General features: G+C 46.5%; 8 protein-coding genes across 11 annotated transcripts; 4 read left to right on the plus strand and 4 right to left on the minus strand.

Moving 5' to 3' along the window:
• Positions 1-151: 151 nt before the first annotated feature.
• On the plus strand, positions 152-1000 carry LOC132258876 (uncharacterized). The gene is made up of 2 exons (XM_059756400.1): positions 152-282; positions 357-1000. Exons 1-2 carry the CDS (start codon positions 198-200, stop codon positions 890-892), a joined length of 621 nt encoding a protein of 206 aa, XP_059612383.1. The 5' UTR covers positions 152-197; the 3' UTR covers positions 893-1000.
• LOC132258862 (integrator complex subunit 2) lies at positions 867-4440 on the minus strand. Its single transcript, XM_059756374.1, has 3 exons — positions 3097-4440; positions 1248-3037; positions 867-1191 (listed from the first exon to the last, which is right to left on the minus strand). Exons 1-3 carry the CDS (start codon positions 4383-4385, stop codon positions 905-907), a joined length of 3366 nt encoding a protein of 1121 aa, XP_059612357.1. The 5' UTR covers positions 4386-4440; the 3' UTR covers positions 867-904.
• A 70-nt stretch (positions 4441-4510) lies between these two features.
• LOC132258863 (RNA cytidine acetyltransferase) lies at positions 4511-7741 on the plus strand. Of its 2 annotated transcripts, none has more exons than XM_059756375.1 (4): positions 4511-4692; positions 4752-5458; positions 5513-7582; positions 7646-7741. In XM_059756375.1, exons 1-4 carry the CDS (start codon positions 4585-4587, stop codon positions 7731-7733), a joined length of 2973 nt encoding a protein of 990 aa, XP_059612358.1. In that variant the 5' UTR covers positions 4511-4584; the 3' UTR covers positions 7734-7741. The 2 variants fall into 2 exon arrangements, with proteins under 2 accessions (XP_059612358.1, XP_059612359.1); XM_059756376.1 differs by having other exon boundaries at positions 7626-7728.
• LOC132258871 (partitioning defective protein 6) lies at positions 7735-12081 on the minus strand. The gene is made up of 4 exons (XM_059756395.1): positions 11680-12081; positions 11306-11531; positions 10364-10758; positions 7735-9168 (listed from the first exon to the last, which is right to left on the minus strand). Exons 1-4 carry the CDS (start codon positions 11740-11742, stop codon positions 8929-8931), a joined length of 924 nt encoding a protein of 307 aa, XP_059612378.1. The 5' UTR covers positions 11743-12081; the 3' UTR covers positions 7735-8928.
• Positions 12082-12153: 72 nt separating this feature from the next.
• LOC132258874 (serine/arginine-rich splicing factor 1A) lies at positions 12154-14106 on the plus strand. 2 transcript variants are annotated; one of them, XM_059756398.1, is made up of 5 exons: positions 12154-12266; positions 12465-12659; positions 12726-13098; positions 13166-13233; positions 13300-14106. In XM_059756398.1, exons 2-5 carry the CDS (start codon positions 12493-12495, stop codon positions 13406-13408), a joined length of 717 nt encoding a protein of 238 aa, XP_059612381.1. In that variant the 5' UTR covers positions 12154-12266; positions 12465-12492; the 3' UTR covers positions 13409-14106. The 2 variants fall into 2 exon arrangements, with proteins under 2 accessions (XP_059612381.1, XP_059612382.1); XM_059756399.1 differs by having other exon boundaries at positions 12202-12266; positions 12477-12659.
• Positions 14107-15111: 1005 nt separating this feature from the next.
• Positions 15112-16192, minus strand: LOC132258869 (peroxisome assembly protein 12). Its single transcript, XM_059756393.1, has 2 exons — positions 16036-16192; positions 15112-15975 (listed from the first exon to the last, which is right to left on the minus strand). The coding sequence occupies exons 1-2, from the start codon at positions 16153-16155 to the stop codon at positions 15139-15141; spliced, it is 957 nt and encodes a 318-aa protein (XP_059612376.1). The 5' UTR covers positions 16156-16192; the 3' UTR covers positions 15112-15138.
• Positions 16193-16268: 76 nt separating this feature from the next.
• LOC132258866 (PAX3- and PAX7-binding protein 1) lies at positions 16269-21749 on the plus strand. Of its 2 annotated transcripts, XM_059756383.1 has the most exons (9): positions 16269-16614; positions 16697-16965; positions 17235-17478; positions 17548-18206; positions 18391-18514; positions 18575-19114; positions 20854-21049; positions 21128-21454; positions 21523-21749. In XM_059756383.1, exons 1-9 carry the CDS (start codon positions 16431-16433, stop codon positions 21575-21577), a joined length of 2598 nt encoding a protein of 865 aa, XP_059612366.1. In that variant the 5' UTR covers positions 16269-16430; the 3' UTR covers positions 21578-21749. The 2 variants fall into 2 exon arrangements, with proteins under 2 accessions (XP_059612366.1, XP_059612365.1); XM_059756382.1 differs by having other exon boundaries at positions 17235-18206.
• On the minus strand, positions 19605-20674 carry LOC132257835 (basigin-like). The gene has a single exon (XM_059754874.1). It carries the CDS (start codon positions 20577-20579, stop codon positions 19767-19769), a length of 813 nt encoding a protein of 270 aa, XP_059610857.1. The 5' UTR covers positions 20580-20674; the 3' UTR covers positions 19605-19766.
• Positions 21750-21815: the final 66 nt, after the last annotated feature.

Here is a 21815-nt window from a genome sequence, read left to right on the forward strand (position 1 = left end):
TTGTACAATTCTTGGGAAAGCAGTGGAAATTACACGTGGTTTCATGGATTATTTTGATGATAAATATTGCGAGGAAGTCCACAACATTACACCACACTAGGAGACTTCCAGTGTCCCACACGAACCAAGTTGTCACACAGCGAGTCGCCTTCCAGGAATGTGGTTTTGTTTTGGCAAATTCATGAAAATTTATTGCCATGGAGGATTTTCTAAAAGAAGCTGTAGACACGACTTTCCTGAATAACTCCATGTTCCAGAATTTCGGGAAGAACTCCCATAAAGGTCAGTAATCATGAACAAATCCTGTTTGGTGTTGGAATTCCTAATAATGTGTAATGTTGTTTTGATACAAGCAGATGAGGAATCAAATGGCAAATGTGCCCAAAAATCCGAGCGATATCTTCCTGAAGCTGATGAAATTGACAAGGAATTGATAGTGACGGAATCTATGAAGAAGTTCATGAGCAGAAAACTATCGGATCTGGTTGCCAAGAAGACATGCTTCGTGGACGAAGTTTCTAATGCTCCAGGAACTTCTGACCTCGATCTGAGTGGGATTAGATTGCTGAAGGATTCCCAGGAGTTTATCAAAGAAACAAGTAATCCACGAGAAGAAGAAATATCTATCAAGAAGCCACAGAGAAAGAAGCGGAAACGCACAGACGAACCTTCTGAAGAGGAGAAAATCCAGCAAAGTTCTGTGTCTCCGGACTTAATTCTCAGCCAGAGTGACATCAAGCACTGGACACCAAAGAGAAGAGGGAAGGTTTATCACTACCAGAAGAAAAACCATAAATTGTACCTGCAAGAGCCAGAAAATGAGTTCTCAAATCTCAGGCGGAAGAACAATTGGGATGAGAGCAAGATTTGCAAATACAGGACCACATTTTAATGATAAACGATTTCAGTAGATCTTCGGCGAGAGAACAGCCTGTTCCAGGAGACTTGAGAACGTCTCCTTCACCTCAATTACGAGTTTCTCTGCGTCTGAAGATGTGTTCTTGGCCTCAACGCTGGCATTCGCGTTCAGAGCCGTGGAACGTCCCAGAGCGGCTTGAGAGTCTGCAATCCTGCCCAGTTGCATAAGGAAGCAGATGCAGTCGTCCAAAAGAGGCGGAAAGGCTTCTGCAAAGCGCACGATACACGGCAAAATTGCCCTGAACATCTCAATCCGCGAGTCTCCGGAAAGAACTGCAAGGAATTCTCAGGTGAGTTTGTAGTGTTAATGTAAAATGTTAAATACTCACTGCCTAGAAGAGTGGACAGAGTGTTGATACAGAGTTTGGCGATGCTGAGCGACTTCGGGAGTGAATATTGAATTGAGAGATGCGATGCCAGGTCGATGGCAAAGATTTGCTTCTCCATTTCGGGCATGTTCAGCAGTTCTGGTATGTAATGCAGACAGACGTGCATTGAGGGAATGCCCTTCACCACAACACTCAGCAAATCCCTGTGGAATCCCTGGAACATCACCAGCTTGGCCAGAGTGATTTCAGAGATGAATACTTGATGAATGTGCGAGCATATGATGCCGCGCACTTCGCGCAGCGCCCACAATCTGCCCGGCAAGTTGCGATCATTCTCTGTCTCCAGACACGCTTCGAGGAGAATTTGCACCGCCACCGTTTCCTGGGAGTACACCAGAGCCATCTTGAGCTCCTCGCGCTCCGCCTCGGATTGCATTAGTCCTATCTTCTCAATCAGTGGTTTATCCTGGATGTGTCTCGATAGCTGGCTCTTGGATGCCGCCAGACTGGCTTGTAGGATGCGTAGGACGATGGACAGAGCGTCTGGACACCTAAAGATTCTCTCATCGCAGCGCAACACTTGCAGTGCGTCAATACACAGGGATTCCTGGACCAGCGAGAAGTTCTTTATGAGTTGATCCTCTGGAAGCAAGGCGTTTATCGACATTGTCCAGAGTCTTCGGGGCAGAACGGTGTTCAGACGCACCCACACTTGCTTGTACAGCTCTGTCACGAGCCTTGGCGTGTCGTCGCGAAGGATGTTCTTGAAGTATTTAATGAAAGTGCCCGATAGAGGCCATAGATCCTTGGGTGTCTTCTTCAACATGCGCCTCATCACACGAATAGCTTTTATCGAAGACACTTCCAACTCCTCAAATGCCTCAATCACACTAAATTCCGTAATGACGCTGCGACTCGTGGACTCGAGAGTGATTGTCTCCTCAGCTATCCAGTCATCCACGAGGCAGAGATGCGGAAAGTGCGTGACCAGGAGACGCAGAAGTGGCGAGAAAAGTCCTCCGAAGTTGCGCTGGTTCTTCTGCGCCTGTTGCAGAAGATACTTGATGGGAAGTTCGGACATGAAGTCCATCGTGTAAGACTTCACCTTCCGGCCGGTCAAAAGGATGTTCGCCATGTGATTCAGACGGACGTCCTCGTAGAGGAGCAGATAATACAGCAAGAGCAGCTGTGATGTGATATTTGGCACACCCACGAGTTCTTCTTCACCGGTATCGCTGGCTTCCATCTCGAATTCCGTTGTGTAGGTTTTCTTCTTGTGGTCGAAATTGGCTCCTGGCACGGAGTTGTTGAATACCTTGAGGATCTCGCGCTCGGATAGGGGCTTGTGCGTGTGCTCGACGGGTCCCTTGGCATTGGGCAGGATTATTGAGTTCACGTAGACTTCAATTAGAGCCGGCAGAACGGGATGAAGAGGCGTCGTCGAGCTGCAGACTTGCTTGTATATCCAACTCTTGATGGGCACTTTGTGCTTCGAAAACGCCCGGGATTTCAACAGTTGGTGGATGCAGTGCACGGGCAGATATCCAGGGATGTCGGCGTTCAGATTCACCGTCACGGGGACTTTCACAGCGTGCGCCGTCACGACTGCTTCCGTAAAGATCTCCTGCGTAAAGATCTGCTTCATGCGAGTGGTGTTGTTGGGCCTCAGAGGGATCTTCATGCCCAGTGTGGAGCACACAAGCTCCCCAATGGCCGGAACTTGATTACTGTGGAAGTGAATGGCCATCAGGAGGAGCATCTCGCCGAAGGAAGCTGCCATGTCGCTATTGCTGCAAAAGAAGTGACAACAATCAGTGAAATATTTCAGGAGCGAAAGTGCTAAAAATACCTCTCAAAGTATGCTTCCTCCTTGATCAACCACTGCATCCACTCGATTCCCTTCGCCTCGAAGTTCGGCTGGGAGATGAGTGAGGGACAGGCTATCAGCATACACAATCCCAGTGACACAAAGCGAATTCCGGCTGGGGTTGGAGGTGGTTTGGATGTTACAAGCTGAATCAGGAGGTGAATTTCGTCGTCGTTGAACTTTACGCCGGCAATTCCTCTCAGGGCGCAGTAAAGACGCAGGAGAGTCGATGCTTGGACAACACACTCGTCAGGGAGTTCGGAATTCATGGAGAACACCACAAGATTCTGCAGCTGCTTCTGCAATTCCTCTCGCACGAGTTGCAGAGCGTCACTCTTGCGCTTCTGGCTGCTGCGGACAAATTGGGCAAACCAGGAGCGTGTATTCTGGTCATTGCCCAGGAGCAGACCTGAGACGAAGGCTATCAAATCCTGAGGATCACGAAGACTCAGCTTGAGCATCAATGAGGGCATTTTTGAGAGCTCCACGCAAAGTGTGCGCGTGGACAGCGCCTGGCTAGGATTCATCTCGCAGAGAGCCGTGAGAACTTGTAGCCGAAGCTTCCCGTCCACCGTCTCCTCGTCTCCATTGGAGATGAGCGACGCCGTGACTTCCTTGAAGCAATCCGGCATGTTTGCAATGATCCAGCAGATCACATTGGCGCCATTATTCACGTACAGTAAGATATCCACGATGTCCTGGATGTTGAGGAGCGACGGAAGCTCAGCCAGAGCGATGCAGATAATGTCTGTCACCTCCTCCAGGTAGATCTCATTGTCAAATAGCTCAGACTCCCGCACGAGGGACTCTGTGGTGCTCCTTGTGACGCCTTGCTGGTTCTGCTCGGCGATCTGTGCCTGGATGTAGAGCAGCTCTGAGAGAATCACTCTCACCTTCCGCGCCACATCCGCCCGCTCAAAACCTATTGCAGCCCCGTTTTGTAGGGCGAAGCTGTGAGAAGACTCATTCTGTGATGTTCCCAATTTCTGCCTCAGCTGCTGCTCCTTCTTGATGTCCGCCTCCAACTCGTGGTAGTTTATTTGAAGGATGGACACGATGTTGTTGGCGTTCTCAATGCCCACGAGAATTGAGAGAATTTGTTTGCGGGCTTCTGTCCACTCTTGCGTGTTGTCCGTGGCCTGAAGAAGGGTCATTCGCACGAGACTCGGCAGAATCGGCCGAATCTCTCGTAGGCAGCACTTGGCCAGCTCGCCCACGTTCAGATTCTGCATCGCCATGAAGGCGCGAGCAGTCACAGGGGGGAAATTCATCACGAATTTGGGGGATTCTGTGATCCTTGGTCTGCACCGCAAACGTAAACAAACTTGCTTTAGAACGAACTGTCATCGCCAGTTGGCGTTATCAGCGGTTTTGGGACAGCCACGTAACCTCAAAAAACACCAAAACAAAGCAACGTGCGTGAGCCGCTGTGCTGGGATTTTCTGCAAAATAGAGGAAAACCCCGTGAAAATGGTGAAGAAAAAGATTGATAATCGCATTCGTGTGATGATAGAGAATGGCGTGAAGCTGGGTCACCGGACAATGTTTGTTATAATCGGAGATAAGGCGAGAGATCAGGTGAGTCTTTAAGAAGTTCTCATCCAGAAGGATACTTCTAGCGAATATTCTGGTTGCAGGTGCCTATTCTCTATGATATGCTGACAAAGTCCACAACAAGAGCCCGTCCAACTGTTCTCTGGTGCTACAAGACGAAGGATGAGGCAATTTCCAGTCACGGCAAGAAGCGATCGAAGAAGATTCAATCCGGCAAAATTGATCTCAACGAGGCGGATTTATTTGATGTCTTCAGGATTTCCACAACAATCCACGGTCGATACTACTCAGATACGCACACGATCCTGGGAAGGACGTATGGTGTGTGTGTCTTGCAGGACTTTGAGGCGCTGACGCCAAATCTGCTGGCCAGAACCATTGAGACTGTTGAAGGCGGAGGCTTGATTATCCTTCTGCTGAAGAATATGTCCTCCTTGAAGCAACTGTACACCATGAGCATGGATGTGCACAAGAGATATCGGACGGAAGCGCATCGGGATGTTACTTGCCGATTCAATGAACGCCTCATTCTGTCGCTCGCCGACTGCAGAAGGTGTCTTTTGATGAATGACGATCTCACCGTCTTGCCATTCAGCTCGAAGACTGCCGATGTAGCGCCTGTGGATGTGTCGTCAATCTCCTTGTCTTCCAACGATGAGGCACTGGCTGAGCTCAAGGAGAGTCTCAGCGACACTCCACCCGCCGGGCCGCTGGTGAAGCTCTGCAAGACGTACGATCAGGCGAAGGCAGTGGCGCAATTTATCGATGCACTGGCCGAGAAGCAGCTCAAGTGAGTTATATTTTGCCTGTTTTCGTTTCAGGATTAATTGTTTTCCTCTTCTAGACCGCCCACGTCATTAACAGCGTCTCGAGGAAGGGGAAAATCCGCCGCAATGGGCTTGGCAATATCAGCAGCCATCGCCTTTGGCTACGTGAATGTTTACGTGACTTCGCCTCATCCTGAGAACTTGATCACACTTTTTGAGTTTGTCCTCAAGGGATTTGATGCGCTTGAGTATCAAGAGCATTTGGACTACACGATCATTCGCAGCACAAATCCCGAGTTCAAGAAAGCCATCATTAGGATTAATATCACACGCAACACCAGGCAAACTATTCAGTATGTTTCTCCGATTGATAGTCATCTGGTGAGTGTGGCAGACCTGCTGGTGATTGACGAGGCGGCGGCCATTCCGCTACCCATTGTGAAGAAGATGCTGGGCCAGTATTTGGTCTTCATGGCGTCCACAATCAATGGGTACGAGGGCACGGGAAGATCGCTGAGTCTGAAGCTGATATCGCAGCTGCAGAAGGACAGCAATGCACCGCCGCCAATCAAACTCGAGGAATCCATTCGATACAGGCCAGGAGATGAGGTTGAGAGTTGGCTGACTTCCCTACTATGTCTGGACGCCACGGTTGTGCCGTCGCTGAACAGCGGATGTCCAACGCCGGAATCTTGTGAGCTCTACTACATCGATCGCGATGCCTTGTTCTCCTACCACAAAGCTGCAGAGGCTTTTCTGCAGAGAATCGTGTCGATTTATGTGTCGTCACACTACAAGAACAGCCCGAATGATATTCAGATGATGAGCGACGCTCCTGCCCATCACTTATTCTGCCTGCTGGGGCCGATTTCGAAGAAAGACGCCCTTCCGGAGGTTCTGGTGGTGGTGCAGGTGTGCCTAGAGGGAGAAATCTCGGTGGCGACAGTGCAGGATTCCATGGCGAGAGGGAAGAAGGCCGCTGGAGATCTAATTCCGTGGATTGTGTCTGAGCAGTACAACGATGTGAACTTCCCGAAGCTGGCGGGCGCCAGAATCGTACGCATTGCCACGCACCCCAACTACCAGAGGATGGGCTATGGCAAGAGGGCACTGAAACTACTGAAGAACTACTATGAGGGCAAGTTTGTGTCGCTGAGCGAGGATCAGGAGGAGTACGACGAGGAGGATAATGGGATTGAGAAAGTAGATGATGAGGGACTTCTGAAGGAAACCATTGCGCCCAAGAAGAAATTGCCTACGTTGCTCAAGAGGCTGTCCGAGCGGCGTCCCGAAACGCTGGACTACATCGGCACATCGTATGGCTTGACACTGGATTTGCTGCGCTTCTGGAAGAAGTTCCGCTTCGTGCCGGTGTACTTGAGTCAGAAGGAGAACGATCTCACAGGAGAGCACTCCTGCATCATGATATCGCCTCTTGCAGTGGGCAAAACCAGCTCTGACACGTGGATTTCTGCGTACTTCACTGACTTCAGGCGGCGAATCCTCAAGCTCCTGGGCAAGAGCTTCAACTCATTCACTTCCTCGCTAGCGCTCTCGCTGATAGACAATCCCAGCGCCTCCAAATCCACCGAAGTGGAGAAACTCACGACGAGTACGATTGATCAATTCTTCCTGCCGCACGATATTCAGCGTCTGGAGGCTTACTCGAGGAATCAAGTGGAGTATCGGCTGATTCTGGATCTCACGACGGATTTGGGCATGCTATACTTCCAGAACCGTCTCGATGGCATGGATGCCATCCAGAAAGCCGTCCTTCTGGCGGTGGGACTGCAGAACAAGTCCATGGACACCGTGGCTGAGGAGCTCAACATGCCGACCAATCAGATTCTGGCCAAGTTCTACAACGCCATGAAGAAGCTGACGAAGCAAATTGTGGATGTGATGGAGGACAAGGTGGAGGAAGAAATGACGGTGAAAGAGACTAAGGATGACGGACAGTTTGAGCCGCTGAAGCAGTCTCTGGACGAGGAGCTGACCACGGCTGCCCAGGAGCTGCAGAAGAAACAGAAGCAAGAGCTGAGTCGGCTGAAGAAGGAGAATCTGACGCAGTACGCCATCAAAGGAACGGACGAGGAGTGGGGAAAGGCACTGTCGGCCAACAAATCGTCAATAGTTTCGGTCAAGAGGTGAGTATTTCCATCTGCTGCTCATCAATCTCATCTAATTCAGAGCTTCTCTGTAAATTCCAGTGGCGAAAAGAGACTTGGCGAGAGTGACACACTTCAGGAGGAGCTGCAAGAGCCGACCAAGAAGCGGAAGAAGAAGAACAAGAAGTGAATTAATGTTTAAAATTATATATTTTACATAAAATCAATAAAATAGCAATTTAATAGCTGTACTTTAATATGTTTTGTTTAAGTATATCATCATAGAGAATAAATTTGGTATGTAATAATATGTATGGATCAATAATCGTAAATCAGAGGCATCACCTAAGTAACTACTCAATAACTATGTTAATGCTTCTCGTCTTTAAACGGTTTTTGTTAGTTTGAATTCTATTATTTGCTGTTCTTTATCTCCATTGAAACTCGCAAAGGTGTAAATTTTTTATTAAGACTGCCTTTCAATACTATTAGCCTTGTTTTTTCTCATTCTACAATCTTTATAGTTTATAAGAAAATATGGGCGGAATGCTGATTAAATTCATTTATACTTGACATTCTTTGCTGTTGCCAAACACTTTTGAGACAGAAACAACACTACGGAACCTTTGTCGTCAACTCTATTAACATGCAATCGCTGAGGTACGCCTTATTGATAACAAGTTCAATTTCTTTCCCATTCCTTCGAAAAAAACCAATTGAGCCGAATTACTTGGAAAAATTACCTAATTTTGATAGCACGAATTTTTTTTCTCAACAGGTGTAAATTTATCAATTTCTCTTGCTTAACATTTCTTCATATCATGTGTGTTTTTTTTTTTTCTTTTAAATCTTCAATCGAAAAGGCACAATAAATTTATTTATATTTACAATTGCTTCTTTTGTGAACTTTTCATCTTATTACTTTTCAATTTTCATTTTTAAAAATATCATCTTGTTGTTTAATTTCTAGAGAAATATCCCTTCTAACAATATTTAATTACTATATAAATTTTTCATCATGATCCACTTTAAATATCGTGTTTATCGCGAAAAAAGTCACACCGGCGATGGTGAAAGGAAAGATATACAATTATAATAAATTAATACACGATTGTTGTCGATAAAAGCTCTTCCTCTTCTCGAATAACAAGAGTACAACAATCTTTTCAACATGCAAATATGATATTCTCTCCTGTTTCTCCTTCAATACAATTGTAAGAGTGAGTAGAAAAAAGGTAAATGTATAAAATAAAATGTATGTTTATGAGAAGTATATAGGATATATAAGGGTCCCAAAACTGGAATGATATAAGTACAATTTTCAGAAAAGAAAAAAATTAAGTATCCCCTAGCTTTAAGTCCTCTTTGCGCGGCCGCGCGCGCCTCTACAGATGCAGAATGCCGTCCGATCTGCACGCGTCGGCGCCCGTGAGATCTACCACGTCGTCCTGGTCATCCTGGTCGTTCTCATCCGAGATGTTCGTGTGGTGCGACTGCTGCGAGCCGCTGGACAATTGACTATTCCGCGAGAACGAGCCGCGTCGCGGCGGCGCGATTGTTCTCTGATTCGCTGGCTTCACCGTGATGATCAGGTTGGAGCTGTTCGCCACCATCATGTCTGTCACCTGTGATTTGCAAAATGTACACAACATTCTGGAATTCAAGGTTGCCTCATTTGCTATTCTTCACGTGTCCATCGGCTCTAATCAAGTGTCGCACAGCAAATGGAAAATGCCACACATCGACAGCACTGCGCTATTCAAATGCTTCTATCGGAAATGAATCATGAGGCATTTTCCACAGATCAAATGCATACAATGGATCGAATTGATTCGAGTTTGTATAAACATTCAGTTTGTCAAAATACACAAAACCGATTCTAAAAATCCCTCAACATTATTCAATGTCATGCGGGTGTAAAAAATACTGCAGGGGCGTGATTGTGTAATTTATAAATATTTATAAATATAAGATGTTTATCTTGGTTTATTGGTGAATTTGCACTTCACTTTAGATTATGCTCTTGACAAACGAATATTGCTAATCAGCCATGAAATATTATCAAAACTATAAATTTAGAGTTTGATAAATAATTGCATAGATTTATTGCAAGAAATTTACACAAATTACTCAAAGAGCTTCAGTTTTGTTTAGATAACGAAAACAATGATCACATTAAGATTCTGAACTTTGCTGGAAAAACAGCAATGTTCAACTATTTATTAATGGTTCAATGCAATTAACCTTCACATGTTTTGTAAAACATTAGGAAAAACTCTATCCTCCAATGCTCTAAGAAAACATTGTTCTACTTTGTTGTGAATAAATGTGTAGAGATCCTTGACAAAGTGTCCCTATTTTGGCATTAAAGGACTGGCGATAAAATTGCATATTTCACGTTTCTATCCCATGACACATGCGAATGGGCGCGGCAAGAAAAGGGGCGGAGTTCCATTTACACTTAATTCTCTCAAATACCGAAGACGGCACAGAAGTTAATAATACAGTAGTGCTCTAAATAAGGAATTCCACCTGAGACAATTCATTCCAATATTCAATGCAGCAAAACTCTAACAACAAAGCGATGTGCGTGAAGGCATTCAAGAACACGTTAGAATTCAGAGATGCTAAAAAAATGAGAAGGTAATAGCGCGAAAATTGCTCACTTCCTCCATAAAGATTACACAGTTTACAATGAACCCGCATGTTTTGCGGCTCAAAACACACTAATAAATTCAGCGGAATTTCTCTCTGTGTCTTTGCAATTTGGATCATTTGATACGATAAATTTCTCTTTTTCCACCACAGATTCACTCTCACCTGATCGAGTGTCTTTCCTGCCACTTCAATGCCATTCACTTCCAGCACCTCATCGTTCACGGCGAGCAGACCCGTGCTCTCGGCCAGACCGCCGGGCACAAGGCGTGAGATAAAGATTCCGGGCTGCTTCTCCAGGCCATTGGCCGTGACACGCACGGACGTGCCGTCGCGAATGTAGAAGCCCAGCGGCTTGTCGCTGCCGTGCTTCAGCAGGCGCACGCGGCGGCACGTCTCGGGCACGATGTCCACGTCGATGATGGCGGACACTTGCCGGAAGTCGTGGGGATTGGAGATGGCGAGTCCCTTGGCCTTCACCGGCGTCTGGCCCAGAATGCTACTGATGATATTGCGCGGCTTCATAGTTCCATACCCTGTAATCTCCTCGAGACTGTCGCCTGTGGGAAGAGAGACATGAATGGGTGTCAGCGCACTGCAAAGTCTCCAGCCTTCGCCTATTTCTTCATTCCAGTGAAGGTGAAAACGCAGTTTTTTCCTACGTTATCTCACACAACACTCATATTTGCTCTCAGGAAAGCAAATAGCTATATTTTTACACACCAGCGACAACCACGTGAACGTCGGTGATTCAAGAGAAAATGGATCATTGTTTATGGTCTATGATTTTGTCCAATTATTCAGAAATCAACGTTAAAACAAATACGGCACTTTGCCGTCTTCGCAGGTGCTCTCCGGCCTGCATTCTCACCGAGCTCTTCGGCAGTGCGACTTTTACAGTTGCATCTTGCAGCGATAATGCAATCCGAGATACGCGACTATGCTAAACAAACGGCCGATTGTTGCAAAACAGATCGGTGCGCAAGATGTGTAATGCAACTCCTTTCCGCGTGAGCTCAGCGCTTGACCGTGCGAGCGTCGTGTGATTCACAGGGAAGGCATTTGTGGGCATTATGCTACTGCTGCTTATGGGCATTTTGAGCGAACCTTTTCTCTGCACAATGAGACGCAGATTGGGGCGCGACGTCTGCAGGGCCCGGCCGAAGTTGTCGTCATTGTTGATGGGCAGCAGGTCATTGTCGCTGGGATCGATGTAGGAGAGGAGGAATTGGATGTTGGCCAGGTTGTGCAGGTGTGCCACTTGCTTGAAGAACGCCTCGAAGCCCACTTGATCCGATCGCTTCATGGACCATCGCCGGAACTCCGCGTCGAACTGCAACACAATAGACACCCATTATCAGTGACTGGAGAATATGTTGGGCAAACACTGGCGGGGCTCGGAGCTCTGCGGCGCGAGCCAGCAAAAGAGAAATCTAACATGGAATTCTTGACGCGGGGCAAAATGTCGCAAGCTCTCTCACCTTTGATTTTATCTCTATAATATCACTATCAGCTTTGGAATGTATGATTTTGTTCTTCGACATGTTGTTCGCACATCTAATTGCCGTGCAGTGTACACAATAATTGGTAAATCCACAACTTGGTTGGCGGAGAAAACGAGGATAATCACGACGGGGGGAAGATTTTCACGCGCAAATGAAACACACACTCAAAACTCCGTGAGAAAAGCCGTCTCGGCCGTGTGGTGAGTGCACATGGAACGCCACACAACACAGACACCGCGGAATGATATGGATTGATGTCCCTTCTAACAGTAATGCTAAAAATAACAAGGATTTTCCACCCTAATAAATAAAATTACTCAAACTTTCCATTTTGACTCTCCATCTTGTACTAAAAGTCATCCCCACTAATCAAAACACGCAGGTGGCATCGCCAAGTGCTGCCAACTTCACACCGACACCATCTTCGGCGGGGCTTCGTGACTTTTGGGACAGGCGCTCGGCTGGTGATCGGGCTTCCGGAGTGAATTTGTGAAGTGTCGCCATTTGGGTAGCGCGTCTTATTTTCCTCGTTGTTTTTCACAGTCATTGTGTCTCTTTCGCAGGTATTTTCATTCTCAAATTCACTCATTCTACTGCTCTGATCCTCTGCACTGCAATTGTGGGTTGTGGGCGCACTGGGAAGGGCTCAGTAGTCGGGAATTCACCACCTGTTTTCCGGGTGGTTGATTAATTTTTATTACTGCTGCATCCGCTTCGAATTTATCTTTGTGCGAAGTGCGTTGATTGATGCCCCCTTGTAGGTATATTTTCAGATTATTGCCGTGAAAAATGTCTCATACGCGCAATGAGTGCCGAATCTACGTGGGTAATCTGCCACCGGACATTCGCACAAAGGACATTCAGGATCTCTTCCACAAGTTTGGCAAAGTGACATTTGTCGACCTGAAGAACCGTCGAGGGCCCCCTTTTGCGTTCGTGGAGTTCGAAGATGCCCGGTAAGTGGACTTAATCGCCCGTTGGGGAGTTGAAATATTGACTGGCGTTGGTTTTTGTGTGTTCAGCGACGCCGATGACGCTGTGAAGGCGCGCGACGGCTACGATTACGACGGATACCGTCTGAGGGTGGAGTTCCCACGCGGCGGAGGCCCGGGCAGCTACAGGGGCAACCGCAGCAACGATCGCAGCCGGGGTACAGACAGCGGCGGCAGCAGAAGCAACCGGCCGCCCACGAAGAGATCTCAGTTCAGGGTGGTTGTCTCCGGACTGCCGCCTTCCGGCTCCTGGCAGGATCTCAAGGATCACATGCGAGAGGCTGGCGATGTTTGCTTCGCTGACACGTACAAGGACGGCACTGGCGTGGTGGAGTTCCTGCGCCACGAGGACATGAAGTATGCCATCAAGAAGCTGGACGACTCGAGATTCCGCTCCCACGAGGTGAGATAACGGGTTCTTATCAGTCGCATTGCGGCCGTTCTCACTCTGCTGTTTGTTTGCTTTGCAGGGAGAAGTCGCTTACATTCGCGTCCGGGAGGATTCTGGTGAAGAGCGTCGAGATAATTTCCGCGATCGGTGAGAAAATTTGCTCTGAGAAGCACTTGAAACTGATTTAGTTACATTGAAATGTTGGTTTTTCAGCTCTCGCTCGCGCTCCTTCTCGCCGCGTCGTCGCCGAGGGACGCCAACCTATTCGCCGGTGCGTCGGTCATTCTCCAGATCACGTTCAGACTCCAGGTCCAACTACTGACTTCCCCCACAGCCCACGGTCGCCGTCTTATCTTCATTTCCAGCGTTCGCAGAATGAGTTAAATTGGAAAGCATAGAGAGTATGATAAAAAGAGAGGGAAGTTTATGGAAAATGGGATGAAAAGGATTAGGATAATATCTGGACTCCATGAAGGAAGTATTATCAAACTTTTAGATTTACACACAATTTCTCTCTAATGTCCTTTTCTTTAATCTGTTGCATTTGCAATTTGCAAACACACAATTTAAATTCTCCCTCCGCGATGAAAAAATAATATATATTATTAAAAAAAAACCACTTTCAACAAGAACCAATTTTTGCAAAAATAAGAGAGAGAGAACTGAAGATTCATTTCTATAGAAATGAGATGAAAAGTAAAGAGCGAACAAATGGAATCTTCAGTTGAGATTTCTAAGAAAACTATCGTAAAGAAAGAGAACATTAAAAAAAGATTAAAAATGCTAATTGATGAGACAATGACAAATTATACATGTGCATTTCTATCAATTTTATCACTAATGCATCTTTTCTTTCTTTTTTTCTTTGATTTACCCTCGGATAAGAGATGTAATTGAATATAGATGTGGATTTGGGAGGATTTCGCTGGACAAAGTATGAATTGGACTCTGGAAGGATTTTGCAATGAAGTAGGATTTAGGAATTTAGGAGGATAAATACTGGATTTGGACAAATGGATGTGAGAAAAAGGAGGATCACACGTGGGATTTCAAGATAATGAAGGATCCACTAGGAATCATTTGAGAGAGTGAGAAAGAGAGAAAGTGATGAGGAAGGATTGGATGTTGAGGAGGATTCATGGATTGAGGAACAGGATAAATTGAGGAGAGGATTTCAATGTATCAAAGATCAAAGGGATAAGGATTGCAATGTGAGACAGGATAAATGGGTATGGCATTGATGTGAAATACTTTTTCTCTAATTCTCCCCTTTCTTAACAACCTTTCTTTCCCATGTTTTCCCAACTGACCCTGTGAATATTGAATTTTTACATTTCAGTTTGTAATACAAGAATGCTTAAATACCTTTTTACATCCAAATGTGCTGCTGCACTCGAAAGGAACGCGTGAACTTGGGGATTTCGGGGGACGAACTGAGATTTGAGATGATTTGCATTGGAGGACATTGTCAAACCCTGTCAATGGAGGAAAGAAGCCCTGAAAGATCTTGCTAGCAAAATAGCAGCAAAAGATCACTTGTTGATCTCATGTTGAATAAAAAAGGACACAATGAACAAAGAGAAGAGGATCAAAAATCTCCTCAGGATGAACGACAAGCAAAAGATCATAAATACAGAGCATGAATGCAGGAGAAAAGCTTCCCTCGAATTTCAGTGAATCGTCCTTTGGAATGCTCAAGTTTCCGGAGGAGTTTTTGAGTGCAGCCAGTGAAAATCACTAGCAATGCAGACAAGAGTTATTAGTTGAATACTTAGAGACATTTTTAAGATTTATACTTTAGTCGACAAACTTTGTTCAATGCATGCGACCATTTGATACAAGATTTTTCGTTTTTTCTTTCTCTGTTTCATGTATAATTTCATACCATTGTGTGTATGACAAAAGCTGCAAAGTCTTATCAGTTGATATATTAATCACCATTTATAATGCAGTGCAGATTGATTAATTTTCAGAACATCTCAAGAGTGGAAAAAATTGATGAAAATAAATTTATGCAGAGTCCAATTGATTCAAAATCACCAGTGTTTTATTCTAGTCATCGTACACAAGGAAGATGTCCTCGATGGAGATGGGATAGTTGGAAGCTGGACAGACGCCCGTCCTCTCGATCGCCGTCACGATGCACTTGTAGCAGTAAATGTAGCCGGAAAGGGCGCAACACGCCGGCCGATTCCATTTGCCCAGGCAAACTGGACACACGTTCTGGTAGTTGAGGTCCCGCGTGAGCACGGGGAAGCTGGGCGTGGGAAGACTCGTGAGATCTGTGTGCTGCGCCTCAGTTTGCCACCACTGCAGAAATTGGATGAAGAAGGCGGAAAACTCGAGGCTCTTAAGAATGACTTCGCTCAAGATTGTAGACATCTTCAGGTGTCCGCGCAGCAAATTCCTCCACGTCCACTCAGTCTCTTCATCATCTCCCTGGATGTACGTCAGTCCTTGATTTATGGCTCTGAAGAGCGGCGTGTGGGATTGAGAGTTGCCCGACAAGTAAGCGATGTACTGAACAATCTTGAGGCACTCATGAACACCAATGGAAACGCCGTGAATCTTGATTATGAGCTGCTTCAGGCCAGCTCTTGGCATCCAATCTCCGTCCCTTAGGGCCTCCTTCCACTGATTAATCCGCTTATCCGCCTTTATCTTCACATAAGGAAAAATCACAGAGAAAAGCAGAGCAAGAATCCGATCTTTCCTGCTGAAGTCATTGCTTCCCGTTGAGAATCTCCTCAGGCCGTAGAACACTTCCGCCAGAGTTCCGCCTCGGTTCTTCAGGTAGTAACTCTGAATCACTCCATTGGCTAGGAAGAATATTTCATCGTAGTGTCTCAGCACGAAAGCAAACGTCTCTGGATTCCTCAAAACCAAGAACTGAAAATGGTAAACAAAGTTTGAACTCTCTTGTTTCTCTTTAAATATCTAGAAATTCACCTGTGTAATTCGCCGAAACGCTGGATAGAATGTTCCCGCGAGGGATTCTGCAGCCACCACCTCGAAAATCGATGGTTTACTCTGCAAATTTGCTGCTAAATGAGCTGAATTCTCTGCCATTGCGAATCTCTTCGGAGTGTTGTTTGTCCCAAAAGAACCGTCCCAAAATCAAGAGGACATTTCCCGTCGGACAGTGGAATAATTCCGCACCTTCCAGTCTCATTGGTGATTGGGTGTCGATGTCCGCCATGACGCCATTGAAAAGACTGCAGTGATCGATAGGAGGACACATTTTGCCGCTGAAAAATGCAAAATACTCGGTAATTTTGGTGGTGGTCGGTCTGAAAACGAGTGAATTGCGTGCCTGAGTGTCTGGAGCGTTGGACGCCGGTGAAATGTCGTTGTTTCGCAAGCCCAAGAAGCCGATGCAGCGGCGGGTGTTTGGGAGCTATGATGACGATGAGAATGAGGTGTCTGAGAGGAGCATCAGCAGCAGCGAGCAGAACAGTAGCAACACGAAGAAGCACAAGAAGGACAAGGACAGAGGAGCAGCGAATCTCCTGAGCTTCGACGATGAAGGTAACAATCATTGATTGAGTGTCTCCCAAACGTTTCTCTAACATGTCTCTATTTTCCCTTCTCTGGACTCTCCGGAAAACAGAAGAGGGCGAGGAAGTGTTCCAAGTGAAGAAGTCCTCGCACAGCAAGAAGGTGATGAAGATGCTGGACAAGGAGCGCCGCAAGAAGAGCCGTCAGGGATCAGACAGCATAGCGCCCGGACAGCAGATTCCGGCGCAACCGAAGAGAGAATCTCCGCCAGTGTCATCAAAGAGAACTCCTTCCGAGTTAAATAGCAAAGAAAAAGTTAAAAAGGAATCAAAAGATAATTCCAATAGTATCCAAACCGAAATACGCACAGACGACTTTGTGGTAAGGTTATTATTATCAATTTTCTACATTTTTCCACGGATTTGTGCAAAGATTTCCTCCTTTGATTGACAATTTCTCTGATCGATAATGCACTTGATCAAAAGATCCTCATATTCTCGCCGGTTGAGGGTGAAAATAAATCAATTGGCATCAATTGGCTTATTTTGTATTCTCTCACTAAAACACATACTAACAGAGATCTCTTGCAGGGCTTCGTCTGCAATTCGGCAGTGGTTTAACATTATTCTTCCCCTTTTCTCGTCCCGCAGCTCGTCATTAAGAAGTCGGAGCCTGAGAGTGTGGTGCTGAACGGTCGCGCGGCTCTCTGTGCAGGCCGCGATGACATGTCCTCGGACGAGGAGTCGAACGAGAAGGACAAGAAGGAGTCGCAGCCAGGCAACCACAAATTCACTCCGCTGGACAACTTTAAGAAGGTGCTGGAGAGTGGCAAGATTCCTGATGCTGCCATGATCCATGCGGCCAGGAAGAGGAGGCAAAAGGCCAGAGAATTGGGTAAGAATGCACACACGACATCAAATGGGGTGATTGTTCATCTAAAGAGAGTGTTTATCTGTCTTCTAGGTGAATTAATTCCCGTTGAGGAGAAACCGGAAGAAGTCAAGCCACGCCGGACAGAGGAGAATCCGGATGACGATGGCTCTGAAGAGGAGGAGCGCATCGATATGTCCGCAATCACGGGTGCGAAGGAGCGCGAGGAGCGCCGTGAGAAATTCTACTCTGTTCAGCAAGAGTTGTCCGACGACTCGGATCTGGAGATGAATGAGTGGGAGAACCAGCAGATCCGCAAGGGCGTGACGGGGACACAGCTGGCTCTGGCACACAGTGAGGCCGTCTTATCGCAGTACATGATTCAGCCGGCCAGTGTGGTGGGAAGCCAGCAGAGTCTCTCCACTGGGGCGCTTCTGGAGCAGGCGTACGCTCGCAATTGCCTGGAGAAGCCCAAGCAGATGCTCTCGTCCACGGCAAAGGCGGAGAGCAAGTCGAGTGGGCCGCGAATGCCACAAGAGATCCTGCAGAAGGTGCGCGAGAGACTGACGCAAGTGTCTGATCTCAGTGGCAAGCACAAGCGGGAGATTGAGGAGATGAGCTTGGAGATGAAAGAGATGAAGATTGAGGCGATTGACTGCGAACAGAAAGCGCCCGTTGCAGCTGCCAAATATCGATTCTATCAAGAATTACGTGGGTATGTCTCAGACTTGGTTGAATGCTTAGACGAAAAGGTAATATTTTCTCACTCAGTACTGGTCTTGGACGATATATCTTTGTTCTCTCTCTCTCTTTCTCTTTCTCTCTTGCCCTTAATTGTGAATTTTACCGCCCATTTTCTATCACATGCACCTCCCGTGTCGAGCAATACGATGTCTGCCACTGCCATGGGCTAATTGGCTTGATTTCTCTGGACAGGTGCCGTTGATTGTGGAGCTGGAGAAGAGGGCAATTGTCCTGATGGCGAAGCATGCAAATAACTTGATTGAGCGGCGTCGGCAGGATATTCGTGACCAGGCGAAGGAAATATCCGACTCCTCGAGTGAGTGTACTAATTGCTTGCGTGACAAAGTTCGTTTAATTAACGAGGCACGCTTTTCAGAGCCTGGGAGCAGCCGAAAGGGTGAGGATGAGGAGCACATTCGACGTGCAGCCGAGCGGGAAGGACGAAGGACGAGGCGTCGGAGGGATCGCGAGCGGAGCAACATGAACGAGAGCCACTTGAACGGGATGTCGAGCGATGATGAGATCTCGGATCATGACCTGAGTCAGTATCTGGCGCAGCTGGAGCTGCTAAAGAGTGAGGCGGAGATGCTCTTCTCGGATGTGGCGGACGAGTTTTGCCAGATCCGAGAGATTCTTAACAAATTCCAAGCGTGGAAGAGCACTGACACGGCGGCGTACAGAGATGCGTACGTGAGTCTGTGTCTGCCCAAGATCATCGGTCAATTCATCCGTCTGCAAATGATCACATGGAATCCACTTTCTGATCACTGTCCGGACATTGAGAAGAGTCCCTGGTTTGCTGCCTGCATGATGTATTCGTACGCGGAGAGTGAGACAGAGGAGTCGCTGTCCATTGATCCAGACGTGACGCTAGTGCCGGTGCTCGTAGAGAAAATCATCCTGCCCAAACTCACGGGTGAGTACAGCTTACGATGTATGAGATTGTGGAATTTCTGGATTTTTTTTTAAGTCTTTGAGGTCAACAAGGTTGCCAAGAATTCATTTAATACTAGTTCTAGATGGATATTTTCTACTCGAAATATTTGTACTTGTTTCTTCAGTGTCTTTTCATCGTCTTACATCGTCTATTTTTATATTATGAGGTGATCTTGAATCCAATTTATCACGAAACATGGCAAATTGGACATTTTTGTGAGAACGTTCGTGGTTTCTTTGTAGTCTTGTAGATAAATTGACAAATTTCTGCAGATCTCTGCAATATTAGTCATTCAATGATGGAGAGCGAAGAATAGATTCTACACACCACGCCCCTTTGATTGCCCCGCCCCTTTTTCATATTACAAGTCTCAAAATAATTTAACTCTGCAATTTTAAGCATTTCGTTTCCCTCAATATGTCATTCTGCTGTACTTTTAGCAACTCAAGGTTCACATTTATCTTGGAGATGTTTTATGATGCGCTCATAAAAGCGACAATAGCGTGTCGCATTCCTCTCACTTTGAGATACTGTGATTTTGGCCCAGATATTTCTTGCTGAACTGGGAGGAAAATGTTGCAATGAAATTCCATTAATTTATTCTGTCTTGCTCTCTGATACACATGATTCTCTAATCCCTCTTGCGCTGCGGCATGTCACACACACTGTCGTCATCGACATCTTCGGGGTCGCGGTACTTCTCGTACAGATAGAGAATGACGAAGAGAACGAAGAATTCCACTGCCATGCCGCACACTGGCCACAGGGGGGCCAAGTGCGACCGCACTCTCACCATTCCATACGCCGCTGCCGGCTCATAGCCCTGGAATCCCTCGCCCAGGTTGCTCACTATGCATGAGTAGTTTCCCCTCTCGTCCAGGCGGATGTCGAGGATCTCCAGTGCGGAATTGGGCACGCCATCCATCTCGAAGAGCTGGATGCGCTCTGTGGAGTTGGTGATGAGCGTCTGGCCGTCCGGGAGGAGCCAGTGCACGACGGGATCGGTTCCTGTGACGCGACAGTGCAGCCAGAGATTCTCGCCCTCGATCAATTGGGTGTTCTTCGTGAGTCTGGCCGCGACGTTCGCCACGGCGGTGAAGGATTGTTCCAGGACATCGAGGGTGGTGTTGAGAGAACACGTGTACTCGCCGTGATCCTCCAGATGGCTGCGCTCGATGATTAGCAGCTGCTCATCGGGAATGACCTGGTGGCGATCCTGCAGCTCCTCTAACTCCTCCACAGCTGTGCCATTTTTGTACCACTTGATCTGCTGAGTCGCATTAATCTCCGGGAGCGTTAAATTGCACGAGAGCACAAGAGGTCGATTAATATTGAACACAATTATGGTGGTAGCATTACTTGGTGTAATTGTGATATTTTGTGATTCCACCCGTTTGGCGGCTATTAACACGAAAATGATTAGAATTGTGTGCAGAGTGAACATTGTCGCGTGCGAACTGCAGAATAAGTCCAACTATATTTGATGAATGTTTGATGGTCACTGTTGGGTGATGAGTTGAAAAATGTTCCCCATTCCCTTGTCTCATCTTTATTGTGAGATGATGCACAATAAAGTGATGAGAATTTGACGCACTCTTATCACCCGCGCTCGGTCTCTGTATATGCTTTATTTGAGGAGAGCGTGCCTTTACGACACACACTGTAGATTTCGCACTGATTATGAGGAAATACTTTACATAATGCGATTCTTGTTGCAGAACAAATTGAAACTTGCTGGGATCCAATGTCAACATCACAAACATTACGACTTGTGGGATTCATCAATCGTCTGTATCAAGAATATCCGTCTCTGAGGCCATGTTCGAAGCCATTGACAACGATGTTCAATGCTATTCTGGAGAAGATCAAAGCCTCTCTGGATAACGATGTCTTCATCCCGATCTTCCCCAAGCAGTGAGTGATTGAAGACAATTGTTTTACTTTTCTCTCTCAGAAAAATACTAAACTTGATTTCTTTTTGATTTATTGCAGGTCGCAAGATGCACGAACGTCATTCTTCCAGCGCCAATTCTGCAGTGGACTGAAGTTGTTCAGGAACATCCTGAGCTGGCAAGGCATCTTATCAGACGCGTCACTGCGCGAGGTGGCAATCTTGTCACTCCTTAATCGCTATTTACTGTCCGCTATGCGTGTCTGCTCACCGGCAGACGCTATCGCGAAGGCGCACGTGATTGTGTACACACTGCCGAGAGCGTGGCTCCAGTCGCAGAGCAGTGACTTCAATCCCAGCATCGAGATGTTTGTGCAATTCCTCAAACTGGTGGCCAATCAGCTGGACAAGAGGAATCCAATTCACTTGTGAGTGTGATTACTTACAGGGTGTAATATTTATTGAACTAACGCGACTGTGTTTTTTTTGCTTGCAGGGATTCCTTGGAGAAGATTGTAAAAATTCTCAGTAGTCTTCATGCAACACTTTAAAGAGACAGAAGGGGAAAGAGAAGAAGAAGTGGTGGTGATAAGAGTCCGAAAAGAGAGTAAAGGGAAGTGTTTTGTCCATATTTTTAGTTGGGTTTGCAGTAATACAAATTTTTCCCAAGATTGTATTGAGAGATAGCGCAAAAAAGGCATTAAACACACTCTTTTGAGACTAAGTTAAAGCCCTGATGATTTGGTTGACGTCAATTGAAGCCAGAGATGGATCCATCGAGACTGTATG

Source organism: Phlebotomus argentipes, unplaced genomic scaffold (assembly GCF_947086385.1).
Source record: "Phlebotomus argentipes unplaced genomic scaffold, Phlebotomus argentipes genome assembly scaffold_4, whole genome shotgun sequence".
NCBI classification, from domain to species: Eukaryota; Metazoa; Arthropoda; class Insecta; order Diptera; family Psychodidae; genus Phlebotomus; species Phlebotomus argentipes.